General features: G+C 37.9%; 2 protein-coding genes across 3 annotated transcripts; both read right to left on the bottom strand.

The window, feature by feature from the left end:
• Positions 1 to 843: 843 nt before the first annotated feature.
• On the bottom strand, positions 844 to 1,824 carry LOC125492871 (uncharacterized). Its single transcript, XM_048635610.1, has one exon. The coding sequence runs from the start codon at positions 1,822 to 1,824 to the stop codon at positions 844 to 846; it is 981 nt and encodes a 326-aa protein (XP_048491567.1).
• A 5,959-nt stretch (positions 1,825 to 7,783) lies between these two features.
• LOC104901313 (integrin-linked protein kinase 1) lies at positions 7,784 to 20,742 on the bottom strand. Of its 2 annotated transcripts, XR_008967191.1 has the most exons (13): positions 20,155 to 20,742; positions 18,799 to 18,873; positions 17,985 to 18,080; positions 17,533 to 17,618; positions 17,325 to 17,445; positions 16,941 to 17,020; positions 15,154 to 15,216; positions 14,898 to 15,016; positions 14,649 to 14,734; positions 13,079 to 13,200; positions 10,642 to 12,804; positions 10,421 to 10,535; positions 8,219 to 8,330 (listed from the first exon to the last, which is right to left on the bottom strand). XR_008967191.1 is itself a non-coding variant. In XM_010688875.4 (12 exons), the coding sequence occupies exons 1-12, from the start codon at positions 20,587 to 20,589 to the stop codon at positions 8,265 to 8,267; spliced, it is 1,464 nt and encodes a 487-aa protein (XP_010687177.1). In that variant the 5' UTR covers positions 20,590 to 20,740; the 3' UTR covers positions 7,784 to 8,264. The 2 variants fall into 2 exon arrangements, 1 of the variants encoding a protein (XP_010687177.1); XM_010688875.4 differs by lacking the exon at positions 10,642 to 12,804 and having other exon boundaries at positions 7,784 to 8,330; positions 20,155 to 20,740.
• Between the last annotated feature and the right edge of the window lie 397 nt (positions 20,743 to 21,139).

Below are 21,139 nucleotides of genomic sequence, written 5' to 3'. Positions count from 1 at the left end.
GGGGGGACATAGGGTCCCCCTGCCTTAAACCCCTTTGAGCTTAAAAAAAAACCTGTAGGAGCTCCATTAACCATGATTGAAAATCTTGGGGTAGTCACACAGTTCATAATTTGCTGCACCATAAGCCTTGGAAATCCCATTCCTTCAAGCATTTGTTGTAAAAACTGCCAGTTAACAGTGTCATAAGCCTTCTTGAGATCAAGTTTCATCATACAGCAAGGCCTATACCCCCTTCTTTTATAAGACTTAACTAAGTCCTGGCACAACATCACATTATGAACAATACTTCTCCCTGAAACAAATGCTCCTTGACTAGGAGAAATAATGTCTGGCAACACTCTATTAAGCTTTTCACTCATAAGCTTTGTAATACATTTGTACAGTACTGAGCAACAAGCAATGGGTCTGTACTCAGAGACATTTGTAGGGCATTGTACCTTAGGGACCATTGTGAGAGTGGTAACATTAATCACCTTAAGTAATTGACCAGTCTTAAAAAAAATCCAGAACAGCAGTAGCAACATCATCTCCAATAATCCCCCAGCTATGTTTAAAGAAGCAAATATTCATTCCATCAGCACCAGGTGCTTTATCATCTGGAATATTGAAAATTACTCTCCTTACATCTTCCTTAGTAAATGGACAATTCAGCAGTCTGATATGATCCTCATTAAGCTTCTTCCCTTTACTTAACAACAGTTCATATACTGGTTTATCCTGTTGCTTGGCAGAGAAAAGAGTTTTGTAAAAATCAAAAAATGCTTCATTTACCTTCTCTTAGGTATTCACCCACTCCCCTGCATTATTGTGAATGGCATGAACTTTGTTCCTGCTTCTTCTTGCTTAAATGGCCTGATAAAAGCCCTTTGTATTTTCGTCTCCACATTTGAGCCATGTGATCTTTGCTCTTTGCTGCAGCATAGCATTCAGATTCCTTTGAGCATTCCTATGCTTCTCTCTAGCTTCTTTCTCTCTACTACTGATGGAAGCATCACTAGGATTAGCATAGAGCTCATGATGTATACTCTCTAGCTCTGCTCTAGTCCTCAGCTCAGTACACTCCACATCTTCAAACCCCTTCAGCTTCAACGCTCTAAGCTCCTTCTTTACTTCTTTAATTTTCTCCACCACTCGAAACATCAGACTGCCATCAACATTCAGTCTCCAAGCTTTCTGTATAGCTTCCAATGTCTCAAGGTAATTGCACCAATAGTTACAGAATCTAAAAGGCTGCTTTTGCTGTATTTCAGGATAGAAGCTCAGCAAGGCAGGTGCATAATCAAAGTTCCCTTCAGGTAGGAACACAACCTCTGCCAGCTCAAAAGTTTCCATCCATGAAGTAGTAGCTAAACCTCTATCAATCCTAGAATACACTCTAGCCAAACCATCTTGCTTGTTATTCCATGTGAAATGTCTCTCAGTTGCTTTAATATCAGCTAGCCCATAGTCATTAATGCAACTCAACATAGGAGCAATCTCTCCAACTCTCACAGCAGCTCCAATTCTATCTTCCACACTAGAGAGAGCATTGAAATCTCCCATCACCACCCAAGGACCTCTACAATTGCTAGCAATCATTCTCAACCCCTTCCATAGCTCTCCCCTACTCATCTGATCATTAAAACCATACACAAAGGTACAGTTGAACTCGCTAACCCCTTGTGTAGGTTTAATCTCACAGTGAATAAACTGACTATTCATCAATCTAATGTTTACCTGATATGACCCAGGCCACCAACCAACTACTATTCTACCATTATTATGACACGAGTTGTTATGAGTAAAGCACCAACCTGGGCATAAGTTTGTGTAATCTTGACCCATTTTTGGTGTCTTTACCCTAGTCTCAAGGAGGCTAAATAACTTTACATTGTGAGAGATAATGAACTTTCTCACTTCTTGTTGTTTGACACAGTTATTCAGCCCCCTTATATTCCATGCTAATATATTATCCATTAGGACTAGGGGTGACCATCCCCTGCCCCTGTGCACTCATGATCTCCATATTCTTCAAGCTGTCCTCAGTCCTCCCCCCCCCCCCTTGTCACCTTCTACTGCCTTCTCAACATTATCCTCACCAACTTCTGCCGCATCATCCAATAGAGCATTGAATGGATTATGGATGGGCACCACCTCTGCCTGCACTTGCTGTGGAGCCTTCTTGATCTATTACAACTTTCTTCTTCTGTATCCAAACTTTCTTCCCAATTCCTTTCCTACAATCATCTTCATTATGCCCTACTCCAGAGCATTTTTTACACACCACTGGTCTCCACTCATACTCTATTTTTTGCTCCACCATCTTCCCATACTCATTGCAAAAGCTTATAGAGTGTGGCAACTGTTGCTTCATAGAGACCTCAACCATAAATCTCGCATAGCTCAAACGATCCTTAGCCTTTGTTGCCTCATCCATTTTAACAGCGCGTCCAATTAATCCAGCAATTTTAAACAAGCTTCTTTCCCCCTAGTATTTAATTGGCAACCCTGCCATTTTAATCCATATTGGCACCATATCCACATTAGTTTTCTCCATAGGCATATCAGGGTCCCCGAGTCTTGTTATGAGTGGTTTTTGATCAAAGAATTGGTAACCTTCTGTTGTTACCTTTAAACTGGCTTCTACAGTATTGAATCTAACAAGAAAAACTCCCTTGTTGACCACCGCAATCTTATCTATCCCAAGCTTACCCCAAATCCTCCGAAAATATCCATCCATGACATTGAAAGGAGGATTAGCCCCCAATACATGACAGACAACAGCTGAAGAGCAATACTCTACTTCTTCTTTTATATCATCACCATCAATAACAACAATATTAATAATCAGATTACTAACTTGACCTCCCTCAGCTTCATCAACCCAGGACAATCGTTTTGCTGGTTCTGGAACAACATCTCCACTCCTCATTACGTTTAGCCAATCCGATAGAACTGCCTTCGCCGTCGATTTCTGATTACTCATTGTTGTCATTGATCCCTGGACAGTATCCTCATTAACCACCTCATTAACCTCCATGTCCTCAGCCACTTCCTTTTCTTTGATTGAACTCGAAATCTTTATCGCATCCACTCCAGTCACTTCATCTACTGATTTCATTTTCTTCCCAGGGGAAGAAGACGGGCCAAGGACATTGAGTAAGTCCAAATAATGTTGAAACTTATTCTGCGGAACCGGCTTGGTGAAATATCAGCAGGTTTATCAGCAGTTCCTACCTTCTTCACCTTAATCCTTGTCTCACTTCTCAGAAAATGATACCTGACATCAATGTGTTTAGTCCTCTCATGATGGACTTGATCCTTGGCCATACATATCGCACTTAAGTTGTCGCAATACACAGTTTCCTGATCATGATGTAGACCCAAATCACTGATCAACCCTTTTAACCAGATTCCCTCATTAGCTACTTCCGTCAAGGCCATATACTCTGCCTCAGTAGTAGACAAAGTTACAGTATTAGGCTGCAAAGTTGCTTTCCAACTTACCACAGAACCACCAAGAGTGAACACATAACCAGTCATAGATCTTCTACCATCCACATCTCCAGCATAATCAGAATCAGAATATCCTGCAACTAAACATGCCATATCACCTCCATAGATGAGACCAATATCTGACGTACCTCTAAGATACCGAAAGATCCTCTTGACTGCCTGCCAATGGTCCTTACTAGGATCACTCATGAACCTACTAACCACACTGACTGCATCATCAAGCTCCCTACTACACTAGCATACGGAACCCGACTCATGTACTCCTTCTCCTCAACAGACTTAGGTGCAAAAGCTACAGACAAGTGACTATTTGAAGCACTTGGAGTATCTATAGGTTTTGATGTTGACATGCCAAACCTTGACGATATCTTCTCAATATAACCTTTCTATGACAAGAAAAATTTCTCCTGAGCCCTCTCCCTATAAATCTCCATACCCAAATGCTGCACCAAAATACTTCATCTCAAATTCAGCACTGAGAAGTTCATTCAATCTCTAAACATCCGACTTAAGTCCCATTAATCATATGAACTCCTGTTATAGCCTAGCTCCATCATACAGCTATCAAACTTCTTGTACCATTGCCTTGGAGACTGCTTTAGCCCATATAAGGACTTCTTCAACTTGCAAACACTGTTTTCCTTTCCCGGAACCTGGAACCCATCTGGTTGAGCCATATATATTTCCTCCTCCAACTCTCCATGTAAGAAAGTTGTTTTTACATCTAGCTGCTCAAGCTCAAAATCCTGATGTGCAACTATTGCTAGTAGCACCCTGATGGAAGTATGTCTGACGACAGGTGAAAAATTATCATTGTAGTCTACACCATCCCTTTGTGTGAACCCTCTTGCAACCAGTCGAGCCTTATACTTAACCCCCTCTTCAGATGTTATCCCCTCCTTTTTCTTAAAAACCCATTTACAAGTAACATTTTTTCTCCCTGAAGGCTTAGACACAAGCTGCCAAGTCTCGTTCTTATGAAGTGATTCCATCTCTTCCCCTATTGCAGCAAGCCAATGGGTAGATTTCGTACATGTAACTACTTCCCTATATGTGGATGGCTCATAAACATCCACCTCTTCAGCAACCTGCGGTGCATAAGCTACCATATCTTCAAAACCATATTTGTTTGGAGGTTTCCCAATATTTGTCCGTATAGGACGCTCCCGAGCCAGGCTAGGCGCCTCCTCACTTGGTATGGAAGATGATGGTTCTTCAGAACCAATGTGTTGATAGTCATCACTCTCATCATGAGTGACTTGCTGCTCCACCTGTTTATCAACACTACCACTATCTGATACTACAATGGATGTCACAGTAGGATTAAACATAGAATTTTCATCAAAGATAACATTTCTACTAAGTATAACCCTTCCCTCAGACGGAGACCAAATTATATAACCCTTTACTCCATCTCCATAACCCACGAACACTCCCTTTTTAGCCCTTGGTTCTAACTTACCTTCATTCACATGATAGTAAACATTACAGCCAAAAACTCGCATATCTGAGTAATCTACAGGCTTACCTGACAACATCTCATATGGTGTTTTGAGATTGATCCCAGAATGAGGTCCACGATTGATCAGATAACATGTTGTACTGACGACTTCTCCCTAGAACCTTCTAGTCATGCCAGCATTAGAGAGCATGCACCGAGCTCTCTCCAGAAGTGTCTGATTCATTCTTTCTGCTACACCATTCTGCTGTGGTGTATTTCTGAGAGTGTGATGCCTAGTAATCCCTTCATTCTTATAGAACTCTTCGAACTCAGGCAGACAAAATTCCTGACCATTATCAGTTCGTAGCCTTTTGATCTTCTTCCCAGTTTGATTTTCCACCAATGCCTTCCACTACTTAAAATTCTTGAAAGCTTCACCTTTTAACTTCATGACAATTAACCAAGTCTAATCATCTATGAAAGAAACAAAATACATGTGACCTCCCAAAGACTTCACGCGTGAAGGACCCCAGCAATCATAATGGATATAATCCAGAGTAACTTTTGTTCTATGAATGCCCTTAGGAAATTAAACTTTCTACGATGTAATTTCCCAAAAACACAATGCTCACAAAACTCCAGGTTTGTGACCTTATGGCCACCCAGAAGATCAGCCTTGGAGAGGATTTGCATTCCTCTCTCACTCATATGACCAAGTCTCATGTGTCATAGCTTGGTCATACCCCCTTTCTGAATTTCAGACGAAGCAACAGCAGTTGAATCTAAGAGAGTAGAACCTTGCAAAATATACAAAGTACCACACTTGACCCCCCTTCAATACATCCTTTGAGCCCTTGCAAACATATACAACTCCACCACCACCTCTGAAACTGAACCCCTTACTGTATAATAGACTAAGTGAAATCAAATTCTTAGTCATATGTGGAACATGCCTAACATTTTTCAAAGTGCAGAAAGTACCATCATGAGTCCGGATCTTGATAGAGCCTATTCCAAATGTCTTACAGACTGCGCTATTAGCCATTGAAATATTACCCCCATCTACCTGCTCATAAGTAGTAAACCACTCCCTACGAGGACTCATATGACACGACACTGCAGAATCAAGAACCCACACATTACTACAATGTATTTGATCATTAGCAAATAGAGCAAGATCATCCTCAGCAAGATCATCAGGAGAACAAATCTGGGTCTGTAGCAACCAGACCCAGATTTGTTCTCCTGATGCTTCTTTTTATGACATTCCTTTTTCCAATGCCCCTTTTCCTTACAGTAATTACAGACATCATTAGGTTTAGGACCCCCTTTCGAATTTCCAGATTTCTTAAAATTCTTTTTACCATGTCCTTTACCACTACTACTGGCCACTAACCCAGAAGATCGATTATCATTACCTGTACTACCACCAGATGCCTTATGGCGCAATTCCCTAGTATGCAGAGATGATCTAACTTCTTCTAGGGACACAGAATCTCTACCAACAATGAAAGATTGCACAAAATTTTCATATGATATAGGTAAAGAAACAAGCAAGATTAAAGCGGCATCCTCATCCTCCACCTTCACATCAATATTACGCAATTCTAGCAAAATTGTGTTTAATTGATCTAGATGATCTCTAAGAGGCATACCTTCCTGCATTCGCAGACTGAACAGACGTTGCTTCAAAAGCAACTTCTTGGTTAGAGATTTTGTCATATACAAACTCTCTAATTTCAACCACAAACTAGATGTGGTATCTTCCTCCGCGACTTCAGTGATTATGTCATCTGCCAGACACAACATAATCGTTGAATGAGCCTTCTCCTCCAGAATGGTCATCTCAGCGGTAACTGAATCTGTTGACTTCTTTGCCAACGATTTTCGCAACCCCTGTTGCTTCAGTAAAGCCCGCATCTTGATTTTCCACAGACTAAAACTATTCCTCCCAGTAAATTTATTAATTTTGACATTCATTACAGACATCTTTCTCACACAGATCGAACACAAAGCTCTTATACCGATTTGTTATAACGGACGTGAGAGAGAAACAAATAACGAATGCAAAAACAATAAAAACAGACAACAAAATTACGTGGTTCACCAATTTAGCTACGTCCACAGCAGAGAGAGAATATTTTATTAATGATGATATGAGAAAAATAGAGTTACAGATGTTATATATGTTATCTTAGTCGAATAAACGATACTAGATCAAATAAAAACTTAACCCGTCTAATAACGCTTAATGAAAAACGCGTATCGAAAAAAATCCACAAAACCGCAAGTCGCGATTAGTCCTCGGCAACTTGGCCGCGACTCGTGCTGAAGAACGCGAATCGCCAAATCCTAGATAGCTCTACTATAACGATTCAAGGCATATTTTCACACATTAAAACTTGTACTAAAGAGTATTTGTGCCAAAACTAATCGATGGACAAAACGATTTGGTTAAATGACAAAAAATAATACGATATGATGGAGTTGATTTTGAAATTGAATCCATCTCCATTTTGCAAACATTTGCTCAATAATATTAAGTTCAGCTTACATAACTCAGAGTGAAAAGTATGCATATGCGTGCACAAGCAGGCTTCTCATGTTTGCTCCTACAAATGTTTCAAGTCGGATCCACATTACATAGCTTGTTATCTGCACATTCTCGCGTACCGATTCTTTGAATATGAGCAATGTAACATTAGGATAACTTGAGTAAATCAGTGGGCATGTCAAGTGATGTAGCAGCACAGCATTCACCTTATTTGCCACAACATCACCCAAGTGATAATTGATGCAGTGGGCAGAGTTGGCGGAACAATTGTTTTGCAAATAGGGTGCACATCATACAGAACAAATTTTATAATTATTTGACGAAGGTGAAAACAACACAAAATCTGATCTTCTGCCATGTGCAATGAAGAGGAGATTAATTTTACACAAGAAACAGGACAACCTCATATTCCTGTAACGTCCAACAGCCAGATCATATAATCGGTAATATTTGATGCACACGGTAATTTGCTACACTCTCCTATACTCCCTCTTATCGATAAAAGCACATATTTCGAACACCAAGTATTAAATCAATCATATATAACACAATATGAGAACTGACGGAGTTAGTGTTACAAGGGAAGTCCTTACTAAAAGCAGTCATATGATTGCTTTTGCTCTTCAGCTGCTTCTTTTTTTTATCATGGACTTCTAAGGACAAACCTGTTAGCTTGTTGCTACACTTTCAACTAATTCCCATTCCAATTTATGGGACAATGATTTTCTGCACGCCTGATTGTTATTGGAATTGTTGAAGAAGAATAAATAGCAGTCACATAGCATAAGATGAACTGCCAAGGCTGGATTCATTTCTTTGGAAACATTTCAGTGGCCTAACCTGTAAACAGTGAAGGAGATAAATTTTTATGAGGATCAATGAAGATACCAATACCACTATACCAGCCATTAGATCATCACTCCATAGCAAGAACAGAAACAGAAAAACAACTAGTGAAGAATCATCAGATATCAACAAAGATTGAGAAACAGAATATTTCCATTGCATAACTGGGGGCAATAATTTGAGATCATCGCTCTATAGTATAGAGGATCTTTCAGCCCTAACTTAAGGCGCTAGTCTTGAAATCAGGATATTTCTTCTCAATTCCAGGTCTCACGACTATTAACTGCCTATTACTACTGCAGAGCAATAAGAGGTATATTGGAATTTGATTACCACAATCTGAAGTCAGAGAATTTTTAATAACAATCACATCTCAAGTTTGACACTTTGTCAACCAGTGAGGAGATGAAATCAACTATTGTAAGCTTCCTGAGACCACTACTATATTAGAACAGAGGAATCCTGAACAACTATAGTTCTGGATCAGTCAAAAAATGCTGTGAGGTTAGAAGACATGATTTAGTGGGACACCAAATAGATAGAGCACACTTACACCATTATAAATTTACGACGTGGTGAAACCCCAAACATCTATCAAGCATTTACGGAGAACAATGAAACATAATATAAAAGTCATAGGATGGTTTCAAGAATGCAAAAGATACCCTCAAGTTCTAAAAATCGCACGTGTATCCCTCAGATCTTTAATAAATCCACCATATACCCTTGCTGAATAGCAAGTGCAAAAAAAATGTCTAAAGACCCTTCGAGCACTTGGCTAAAACAATAAATTTTGTTGAGATTAGTGGAGAAGTTAAAGGGAAAAGAGGAAGTAATTGATTTTGAAGTTCTAGTTAAATGTTCCAAGAGTTAACCAACAACTTGGTATTTGACAATCATTAAAGGTATATGATAGATTTTTAGCAAAATTTAGGGGTATAGGATGACCTGAGGTCAAAGACTAATAAAACATACCACAGGTTCTCTTTTTTCATAAGAACGAATGTGTAACCTCAAAGTTGTCTTTCATAGCAACTTGGCTTGTATTTGGAGGAACATTGAACTTGGAGTTAGAATATACTAAGAGTTTTGGCATCACCTAGAGCTCTTGTTATGGGCCAAGATCTAAGTGTACAAGTTTTGGCATCAAAATGCAATGAGATTACCTTGATTACACTAATTTCTTGAACCCAAAGATTGTAAAGGCATTACTGTCTATTAAAGATCGTGGCTTGGTGAAGAGCATACCGTTCCCAGTTCTTCTAAACATCAAACATGATTCTAGCTCATGTGATGAGGCGATAATGATTAGAATGAATGAGACTTATATCCTTCATTTCTAGGCAATTTATTCCGCACCTTTTTGTTATTTATAATTGAAGACTTCTATATCTTATCATTATGCTGCACTTTAATTCCCTCCCCCCCTCTCCCCCCCCCCCCCCCCCCCCAAAAAAAAACCCAACAAGGTTATACTATTTTCTAAAGTCTCCAAGGCTGGCAAATCCCCTAAAAAGGCTTAAAATATCTTTCAGGTATGGAATCCCTCATTACGTTGTCTTTTGATCTTTGTATGTATAATTGGAGGATTTGTTCAGGTTGCCTTATATTAATCTTTGTGGAAATTTTTCTTGTAATGCTATCCTACAAGTTTTGTAATTACTGATGTTTAATTTAACAAAGTTCTTACCAAAACATCCTAATATGACATTGTTATATGCAAAGATAGTTAAGAGTTGAAGATGATTTTATTTAAGAATGTTGTAGGTCCCTGGTGATGATGAATTAACAATGTGGACCCTTCACCATATCCAAGTCAAATTGAGCTCAGGACAGATCAAGTCAGGCTAGACAAATGGCCCGGCCCAGTTGCGTTTTGTTTTTAACCCAGCTCATTTGTGCGCTATCCCAGCGCGACCCATTAATACTTGGATGCCAATGCAGCACATCTTTCGTTGCAAGACAAAAGCAGCCACGCCTCTCTATGGTCAGTTGGTCATGAATGCTCCCCTCCCCCACCCCAACCCCACCCAAGAAATGATAAGATGCCGATAAGTAGGAGGAACACAGGCGAGAAAAGATACCTTTATCCAACGCCTTCTACGACCAAGATTATTGTACATATGGTCAAGCTTCGCAATTATCTCTCTGAAAGTTGGCCTTTTTGCTGGATCTTCTTTCCAGCACATTTCGATTAACCTGATTGCAGACACAAATCTAATATGTTCATACAGATATAGCAGAAATTTCATACAGATAGTAAAATATTTGATAATCTAAAATGAGTAAATGACATCAGCCCTACCCTAGAAAATCTGCTCATGGTTCTATAACATGATTTTTCAGTGCTTAATACACCTGCTAGGGTATGCCACAGGCCCACAACCACAGGAAATCATCTAGCCAAAAACCTGGAGAATAACCTTAATATTTACATTGAGATCAGTATTTTCATTGTATCAGGTTCTTGTTAAGCGTACAACACGAGCTGCAGGCTCAAGCAAACCATGTCAAACGGGACAGTTTAGGCCTTTAGGGTCTGGAAAGTTCAGGTTCAGTTCAGGTTGGTTATGAATTGGGTCCCTTTTCCGTTACTTTTCAGATTGAGTCAATTTATCACAGTTTAGGTACTCGAATATCTCCATAAATGTAGGTTTCTAGATTATTATTTTCTAAGCATAGTTATATGCTACCCTGTACAAATTATACAAAGCACCTATATCATACATATAGAAGGCAACACCTGAATGCATAGAGGATTTCATGCTTAAGAAATCACTAGCTTTGGAGTTGTGCAAATGCCAGCAGTAAATTTAAGACACCTCATTAAATTCATCAGCTGTTTACTCCACTGCAGGAGATGCTCTAGGACACACCTTTTCCCCAACAATATTTAGAGACTTAAAGCTTTGTGAAATCCAAGGTGAATGCTCCAATTCTCAGTTAAAATGGGTGTTATACTAAATGTTCCTAGTAGGTTCATCCACTGCCAGTGGCGGATCTACATGTGGTCCCAAGTGGTCACGTGACCAACTAATATTTTTGAAAAAAAAAAAATCAAAAGCAGCGCTGCTCATTCATTCACGCTAAACCCTAATTCTTCCGCCTCTTTCTCTCTCTTTCTCCTTCTCGAATCTCACGACCTTTGCAGATTAAACTTTCGGCTTCCCCCAAATTGATCCGGCCAGATTAAACTTTTTCGGCGAGATCGGAAATTCAGATCTTCCAAAATTTGAAGGTTTGTTTATTAGAAAGTTTAATTTAAGCTTAGAAGATTGAAAACTTGGATCTTCCACATACTAGAGGGAGAATTCTCTTTTATATCTCCAGATTTTGGGGTTTAGTTGAACCCTAGAATTAAATTTACTATTTTATTGTTTGTCTAAGATCTGTCTTCGCAATTTTCTCAAGTAAAATTAAAGCTTTAATTCTATTTTTTTCAGCACATTGTACTTTTCGACGTCGGCGGTCCGGTCATTCTCTAATCCTTCGTCGTCGGCGGTTGAGTCGTTCGGCCACACGTGAGTTCAAATCTTCAGATCTTCATGACCTTCAATTTCAAGGCTCCAATCTTCAATTTCTCTGTTCGCGGTTGTCGAAGAAGTCGAACCCTAAGTCTTCAATTCGCAGGCTTTCATTGTTGATCGAGTATCAACCTCGAGCCTCGAGGTACTGTTCTTGAATCTTGATGAGCTATTTTGTTTTTAGGTTTTTGTTTATCTTTTTTCAATAGTCATTTGCAGTTTTCAATTTATTTATTGCTATTAAAATCACGTTTTAATTCTGTCAATTAAACTTATCTACTTTTGATGTTCTAAGTTTTCAAGATAGGAATTAGATCCTTATTTTGTTGTGTAATTTTATTCAATTGAATTAATCAAAAGACTATAAAAAGGCGTCGTTTTCGCAAATGGTTGTACGTGAATTTTTGAATGTGGAATTTAATTGATTTCCAGGTGGTGGTGTTTTAGAAGAATGAAGAATTTTGTGTTGGATATTGTGAATCGAGAAATCTGCAGAAATGTGTATTAGCCAGTAGGGATGAATGAAGGACGAGGGTTGTTTTTGTTAATATTGGCGTTTTAGATGTAATTGAGTTTTAGTTTGATGAATATATACTTGATTAGATGATGGTAGATGTATTGTATGTGAATGATATAAAATCTTGCACATCCAAGTAGTTCGTGTGGTTTAAATGGGCATTTCTAGTTTCATGTTGAAATATGGTCAACTGTTGTCGGTGGTGCCTTGCCGCTGCGTTGTCGGTTTTCAGTAAGTCACTTATTTATGTCGTACCCGTTTTTTGAATTTAGTTAAATTGTTTTTTCTTTTATCCGAATCTATGTCGTACCCCTTTTTTAAATTTTGATTTTTGTGTTTTCCATCTTCGTACCCGTCTTCATATCTGATTCCGAGCTACATACGGTGTGACCAACTATTTTTAGATTCCTGGATCCGCCACTGTCCACTGCCCAACAAGAATGAGTAAGCTTTTCAGTCCACGAAGAATCCGGAAAGTGGGAAAAAAATACTTAACATCTAACTTTGCAGTTGATCATATACAAAGACCACTCTGAAGCATATTTCATAATAAAAATATTCATGTAGAGAGCAGAGTGATTGCCAAAATGTTCAATTCATACATGCATGTCAACTACAAAACATTTCGTGCTCGGAATCATGCTATGCTAAGATAGCATGGAGTGTAAAAGAGGATTAAGGACTAAAAGAAGTACACTTACTCTCTCAATCCATGCGCATATAGTTTTCCTGACGCTCTAAAAGGTGGACGCTCCTTTTCACCATATGCCTTTTGAGCTTCTTTTTCATCCTTTGAGGCAAAGGGTGGACAGCCTTCAATCATCTAATACATCACATATTAAATACATTTAGCAAGTTGAAGCAAATTCAAAAGTGAAATGCCAGCACCGATTATAATCTTCAACAAAGTCTAAAAGCAATTAAAACATACGTCCAAAATGCTGCTTCTTACAGTAGAAATCATGCTTTAGAGCTGATAAAGTAGTACACACTTTTTCTAAAGCACTTTAATCAGTTACGACAAGTAGTAACTTCAAAATCAAACTTCCAAGCCCCAATCCTGCATAACGGATTCTAAAATACAAACTCCATCTGGGACTTTACAACTTCTCCATTGAGAATCAATGCACTACCTAATCAGCTATGGGAAAGAAAGGCAGTGTCTCTCAGATAACACATGCCTGCCTGAGTAATACCTACAGACGAAGTGACCAACTGGTCCCCAGCGTTCAAATTAAATGACTCTTCTCCGTAATTACTTCGTATTTCAGTAAGAAAAAGCTCTAAATTCTTCAGAATGTCTGGAATAACATACTCTATCTACATTTAAAAGCAAACTAAATGAAAAAAGAAGACAGGATTCACCCAGTGCCTAATCAATTATTCAATAAGGCAGTGTCTATGGTACGGATAGCAAGAAACTTACCCAGCAAAACCATAGTTAGAGATACCCAATTGCAGAGAATTGACATAAAATTTATTATATATGCAAAGGTTCACATGCACAACGGCAAGGAAAATTATTATAGTAGGCTCGAGACTGCCAAAGAACCTTGATTTCTTAAAAACTGAAGAAACAAGATAGGTCAAGCTTAATCAGAGGAAATGCATTATAAGAGAGAAAACAACAAACTATGATAGATCCCTAAGGCCTCACATCCACTCATTTGTAATTTCTGTCGATCATGCTCATATTCTAAACGATTTAATGCCTAATCAATTGATGCGATGCAACTGTACTACCTCTGTTCCAAAATACTTGCTACACTTTCCCAAAATAGAAATATCACAATATTTGCAACATACCATTTATGGACTTCTTTTTACTCCTATTCTTTCTAAAATACTCTTAAAAAGTTGGTGGTCCCCCACTTTCTTCTTTGAAATACCCATAGTTTCTCCTTAGGAACTGTTTATTTATTCAAAAGCAGTAGTCCCCCACTTTCTCTCTCTACCTTTTTAAAAAACTCTCCATTTTCTCTATGTCAAGTATTTTGAAACCAGATGAAGCATATGAAATAGAAGCTTACTGAACAGCAGAGAAACTTTGCTGAATCCCCTGGAACCTTGAAACAGACTAGAATGACGGGACTTGAGAGTGTCGAGGCTACATAGTAACTAGGTATCTCTCAGATAAGAAAATATCACTCAAAGAACAATAGAAAGATGTATATACTTTAAGGTACTAAGTCTATATAAATTAGAAAAAGTTGTTCTTATAAATAACTTTAAAGCGTGAACTCAATATGGAAGGAGAAGAGAAATATAAACCTCTTGAAGAATTAGAGCAAATGAAAATACGTCAACTTTGGTGTTGTAATCTTCATTTTGGAAAAGCTCAGGTGCCATATACCGGCCTATACAGGGAAGGAGAGAGATGTCAAAGTGCAATTAATTTCTGATCAAGTGGCATGGGAACAGATAATGAAAGTGAACCTCCACACCTGAGGGCTTGATGTTTTCTTTTGCGTGATAGACATATAAGAGAGTTATCAACTAATCATACAGCACAGCACTTACATGGATTATCTTCATAAGATAATGGCCGGTCTTCATCAAGTCCTTTGGAAACTTTCAGCAGCTTGCTAACTCCAAAATCAGCCACTTTAAGGTGTCCAGAATCATCACGTAATATGTTGCTGTCATCTTGTTGATAGCCAAAGTAAGGAAGTTTGGAAGTTTTCATATGAATAAAGATGTGTAAGAGTAGATGCTAGCACATCACTCAAACATGATATTAAATTTATATGAATGGTTGAGGTGGAGGAGAACTCACGAAGGTTCAAGGTCACAATGTATTACTGGAAGTGGTTTAATCTCATGCAAATAACTCATCCCCCTGCAAGACAAGGACCAGTAAAAATTAGTCACCCCTAACCCTGGAGGCATAGGTATACACTAATAGTGAGAAATTCCATTAATTATATTGAGTCCCTTATTTACTAACTTGACTGGGAATTGTCCTTTCTTTTGTTTCATTTGGACCTAGGCGATCATCGGTGTTAAGGTGACAAGACTACAGCTCTCCACTCTTAATTCATAATTGATCTTTATCATCAAACATAACAGCCAGCCATGTTTACATGGCTGTAGGAATATGAAATCATTAATATAATTTTAAGCATCCAAGTACGTTTCCAAAGGTCAATATAGGGAAGTACAGCAACTAGTGTCCTGTCTGACCTGTGCCCATAAAGACATAGCATATACGAATATACAAAATTAGATTGTCTGCCATGTAACATATGTACATAACATTTTATCATCACTTCAGGTTAGACCAAATTTATGTTTCCCCTGTTCACCTATGCCTTTGTTTTTCTTACAAAATGAGCTTCTCTAAGCTACTACTGAGCTTTTTTCTCCTCCTAAGGGGGTGCTTACCCTTAGCTTTTCAACTATTCAATATATAAAGAGCCATTGCTTAAACATTCAGCCTTTGTTCGCCTTAAGCTCCAATAATTCTCCTTCTTACCTTTAGGATCTGTCTTCAAGAAACTTCAAGTCTTCAACTACCACAAGAACCAAAATCCTTCAACCACAAACATGAAATTATTTTCATGCACCCAAGAATCTATGACAAAACTAGGGTCATACTCAGTCCAAGAGCCCTTAAATCATGATCAACATTGGATCATATCCACAGATCTAAACAGTGTAAGACCCCAATTAAGTGAGAAGGCCTAAGGACAACAAAAGAGTTAGAAGGTCTTAAAAACATCCAGTTAATAGATTTAAAGAATTCCTTCTTTCCCTGAATCATTCACAAAGAAAGACCAACTATAAGAGATTTAACTAAGCACATCTACCAGTTAATGGGAAATCACTCAGCAACAAGAAAGCTTCAGGACCACCTCACTATCAGCAATATTCTATAAACCTCTAAGCATAAGGAAGAAAACCCTATGGCTATAGTAGGCTGCATGCCTGGCTATTCCTAGGGATTTATACATGGAAAGGAAAATAACTGGAGCTTTTGGAGCCTGATTTCTAGTTGGCAGTTCTCGAGGGATTGAGTGGTGCTGCTTGCTTTATATATGGTACTTTTCTATTGGAATGTTTTCCTGGTTAGGTTGAAGTGATATTCTGCAGTCTGCACAATTGGTTCGCAATATCTTTACACTAGCTTTCCTTCAAAAACATTTATTTCTCTTTTTCTCAGTTGTACTCAAAGGCCTTCACACGCTTGTCAATGCACAATTTTGAACATCAATATCTCTAACTGTGTATGACTAAAGATTATTAAACAGTTAATCTTATGGAACTATATAATAGGACTAATCTACCAAGATCCTGCATCACTATGTTTTTCCTTATGTATACATAATAAAACAAGTTCAAAGTGAATCTTGTGAATAGTGTCAAAGTTCAATATGGTACTATTCAAAAAATGAGTATTTTACAAAGTGCACCACAGATTTTCAACATTTCTGTCCATGAGTCCATGTTCACAATAATTTTAATTTTATGTCTGAAGTCTGAACAACTAATGAGCCAAAATCCACTACTAGAAGCAACCTAATAAATTAATAACTGAATCAAGATCAAAATAAAGAAGCATACCTTGCAATGTCAAGTGCATATCTCACTGCTGTTCTAGGTTTTAGCGCTCCTTTGTCTTGCAAGAACTCACAAAGATCTCCCTGTAGCGTACACAGCAAAGCAATATATGAAAATTTTCAAGTACATGTTTAAAATCAAATCCCCTCAAAAAGAAAATATTTGTTCAAATACAGTCAGGGCTCAGGCCCTCAAGCATATTTCATCATCTTTTTCTTGAGGGGTAGAATAGTTCATCATCTCGAAAGGCTGTTATATTCACTCTATCAGTACAAAGAGGTACAGAACTGCCAGACAAGATAATGGACTAATGGAATAAATCTAAATATCAGAAATAAGACACAGAATAAATGAAGAAAAGAACTTATGGAGATTAGGTGATCTAACCTTGGGTAAAAACTCGGTAACAATCATCATTGGTGTGTGTTGAGTAACGGCACCCAAGAACTGTACTACATTTGGGTGACGAATTCTCTGAAGCAAAGAAAGTTCATCCCTAAATGCTCGCCTGAATTATATCAACGTGTTAGAAAATCATATAGAATATGAGCATAAGGGGAAGGAAAAGAAAATCATAGAACTTTAGAGCACTCACAACTTCTCTTCATCAGTGAATACTTCATCCCCGAGCTTTTTCACTGCAACTTCTATCCCTCTCCATGATGCTCTAAGAAAGGTTCCCTAAAAACCAAAACAGGAAAGGAAGAAAGCATGTCCGTAATTCATTTTCCAAACTGCAAAAACATGGCATTGCTATGCTTATGGGCACAGGAGTCTATGATAGAGGATAACTCGTCTGTTCAGGGTGAGAAGCTATATATATCCAGGAGACAAGTTGCTAAAGCAACTACTATAAGATGCAAGCTTATAAGCAATACACTACCATGCAGAGACTTCAAAAAAAAGATAACTGGAATTATCCAGGAGACAGACTGCAAACAGCAATTACTATGAGATGCAAATGTGTAAGCAATAAAATAAAAAAAGCATAGTTCAGAAAAGATGACTGGAATTTGACTAAAAATTTGAAATAATAACTATGATTACCTTGTTGATGTTAACACTGTTGCTAAAATCAATTTCCTGAGGATCGATCTCATATTCTGGAACATCACGAGCATTCTTGACATGCATAGGAGCCATCTATTTCGTAATTCAACCAAAAGAGGACAAAAGAGCGCTGAAATTTAGCTTAAAGTGAAGTGAAACTAACAGCATAAACACCACGGCACAGATAAAATTTGACTAGTAGTTGGATCCATTCAATGCACGGAAAATTAATCATGTAGCTATAAACTGCTAGCTATATAAGGAAAATGACAGAGATTTTACAATTTAAGCAAAAGAACAATAAGAGATCGGTATGATAAATAGAAAAATAAAATTGAAATGCTAATTAATGGCAATGATATCACTTAGGATAAATCATCAATAATCAAGCTGAAAAGTTGGAGCAAGAGTGTGACAACATGCAAATTTGTACCAAATAAATAATATCGAACTGTAAAAATAAAGCACAAATTCAAATGCCATTGTGATTTGTAATAGAAATTTCCTGTTTAATGTGTGGCTAACATTAAAGCTTTAAGTTTTGATATAAAACAAGTGAGAACCAAAATTTTATTGTTTTAATTTCTAATACAATGCATAGGAAATATATGCAGTCTAGATTTTTTGTTTTCCACATGTTTGGATCAATGAGACAATAATGTAGAGTTTGGGAAGAGGCAAAGCCGAAGGAAATAATGATTTGATAAATTTTCAAAAAACAAAATCGTGAAAAGGAGAGTTCGCACAGGAGATGGAACATGTGTTCTTTGAGTTTGTTAATCAAATATAAGGCATAGGTAACATGACGTACCGGAGGTTTTGCACCATGTTCCTCCAGAAGCTTCACCACCTCGTGGTTCTTGTAATATATGGCATCTGCAAGTGGCTGTTGGCAGAATCTTACTTTGTTACAATGATAAACTGATGATACAAAGTTCCCATACAACTAAAAGTTCATAAAAGCTAAAGCAACTAAAAATCAAAGCCTGAAAGAAGATTCCAAGAACATTTATGAAAATTATTCTTGCCACTAAAGAAATGCTAATCAAATAACTTTATCATAAATTTATGGTAACATCTTCTGAAATTTCCAAAATAAAACCACAACCTGCTAAAGCACGGACAAGTTTTAAAGCTAACCAAGTACGGCTTGAATAAGAAACCCTAGGTTAAAAATTGTTGCCCATAAGTGAAGGTCAACATCTCAGGTACGTCTAAGGTAATCTGTACAAACCTTTTCCTAAGCACCTCCATAGTAAATCTACACTTAAAAGAACCTAATAAATTGTTTGAGCAGACACTTTTAATTTGGAAAATGATATGCTCCCACGGTAGGACTCTTCATTTTACCTCACGTACCTCTATCATATCCTCAACAATTTTCTTTTAGAAGTCATATACTTAACAGTTTAACATGGATATACTCTTACACTTCATTTTGGACCAAAATCATGGAAAGAAATTTCACAAAGAGATACTCGGAAACTTAGACACATACATGAGTACCCGATTACGAGTAACATAGATTTTTTGAAATCTTCTCGCGCACATTATTAAATTAGAAAAACACATATATCCACCAAGCAAACTGAAACCTCCCATCAAAACAAACCATATTCACCATTTTCCAGCTCACCTTATATCTAAAAATAATCCCTCTACGAACAATAAATCAGTGGCATTAAGTTTCAGCCAAGATAAGGCTCATCAATGACACAATTAAACTTAAAAAACATTATGTTCCCACTACGTTACTCAAACTCTTCATCTCACCTCAAATACCCGTGTCCACATGGGGTATGGATACCTCTTACACTTCATATTGGGCCAAAATCATGGAAAATTCTCACAAACTAGATATATAATCATCTTCGACATGGGTATCCAAGTCCGAAATAACATTATATTCTCAATAACAAGAAGCCACAAATCCATTATATTCTTTTTCCACCTAATCCATTTTCTTAAGAATATTCAAATGATCCGAAAAGCACGTCCACTAAAACCACAACATATCAATTCACAACAAAAGGAGAAAAAAAAAAGAGCTAAAAACTTATCAATCTACTAAAAGAAATGAAAAGTCAAAGGAACAACATGAACACTAGTAATTTTCCATGTTCACTACATAATAACTTGAAGAAGGAAAAGTAAGAGTAATAATTACCGTACTCCCCCAACGATCTTTAGGATCAACCTCAGCATCCATTTGAATCAAAACATCAACAACCTCAACGTAACCCTGACAAGCAGCAACATGTAACGGCGTACGATTATCGATATCGCGATAATTAACTTCAGCACCAGATTGTTGAACAAGTTCTTTAATACCATCAACATCACCTTCATGTGCAGCAAACATCAATTTGACACTTGCTGGAATATCAATCTCATCTCCAACGTAATCTTCTCCCTCGGGTTCTTCAACCGTGCCATCAGATGATCCATCAGTTAGGGCAATCAACGGTAATCGACGATTGTTCTGATGATGAATAATATCGTTGTCATCGTCGGAGTAATTGTTGTTGTTGTCGAGTTTGTCGAGCGCGGCGTAGGAGGATTGGCGGCCGAGAGGAAACCTAACCGTCGCCGGAGAATCCATAGTTTCCGGTGATCGGAAGGTGGTCGGAGGAGAGAGAAAATGAGGGGTTTTGGTTGGTGAGTTTTTATATGCGTCGGTGATTTTTGGGGAAATGTTTTAGGGAGAAAAATGGGGGGAAGAAATTAAGAATGTAGATGGGTGGGTGGGTGGGAAGTACGGGCGTTGACGTTTGAATGAGGAGGGAAGAAGTGGAGGGGACGGAGTGAATAGGCGCGTTACAAACAGGAGAGAGATTGGGTAAAGATTAAGACAGGGTCGACCTTGACTCCTTGAGTCTTGAGGAATGAGAAGTTGAGGTACAGAATTTTGGGAATTCACGTATACCATAACCACGGGCATACAAACATACACCGTGGTTTTAGACTTTTTAGTCTCTTTTTTTAAAAAAATTAAATATTAGGAGAAGTGCTTGGTCTTGTAAGAGAATTAGATAACGGTTCAAGTTATTAAGAAGAGAATGTACTCCTCCGTCCCAAAATATAGTTCTCATTTTCATTTTGGGTGTCCCAAAATATAGTTTTCATTTTCATATTTAGTTCCACATTTTTCC

This window comes from Beta vulgaris, chromosome 8 (genome assembly GCF_026745355.1).
Source record: "Beta vulgaris subsp. vulgaris cultivar EL10 chromosome 8, EL10.2, whole genome shotgun sequence".
Taxonomy (NCBI): Eukaryota; Viridiplantae; Streptophyta; class Magnoliopsida; order Caryophyllales; family Amaranthaceae; genus Beta; species Beta vulgaris.
This window is presented reverse-complemented; position numbering and strand designations above follow the sequence as displayed.

Coding starts and splice junctions, on each gene's coding strand:
- LOC104901313 (XM_010688875.4), bottom strand. CDS start 20,589: ATGGATTCTCCGGCGACGGTTAGGTTTCCTCTCGGCCGCCAATCCTCC. Junction 17,619..17,984: donor ACAGTGTTAACATCAACAAG/GTAATCATAGTT, acceptor TTTGGTTTTTAG/GGAACCTTTCTTAGAGCATC. Junction 17,446..17,532: donor TTCACTGATGAAGAGAAGTT/GTGAGTGCTCTA, acceptor GATATAATTCAG/GCGAGCATTTAGGGATGAAC.
- LOC125492871 (XM_048635610.1), bottom strand. CDS start 1,824: ATGGGTCAAGATTACACAAACTTATGCCCAGGTTGGTGCTTTACTCAT.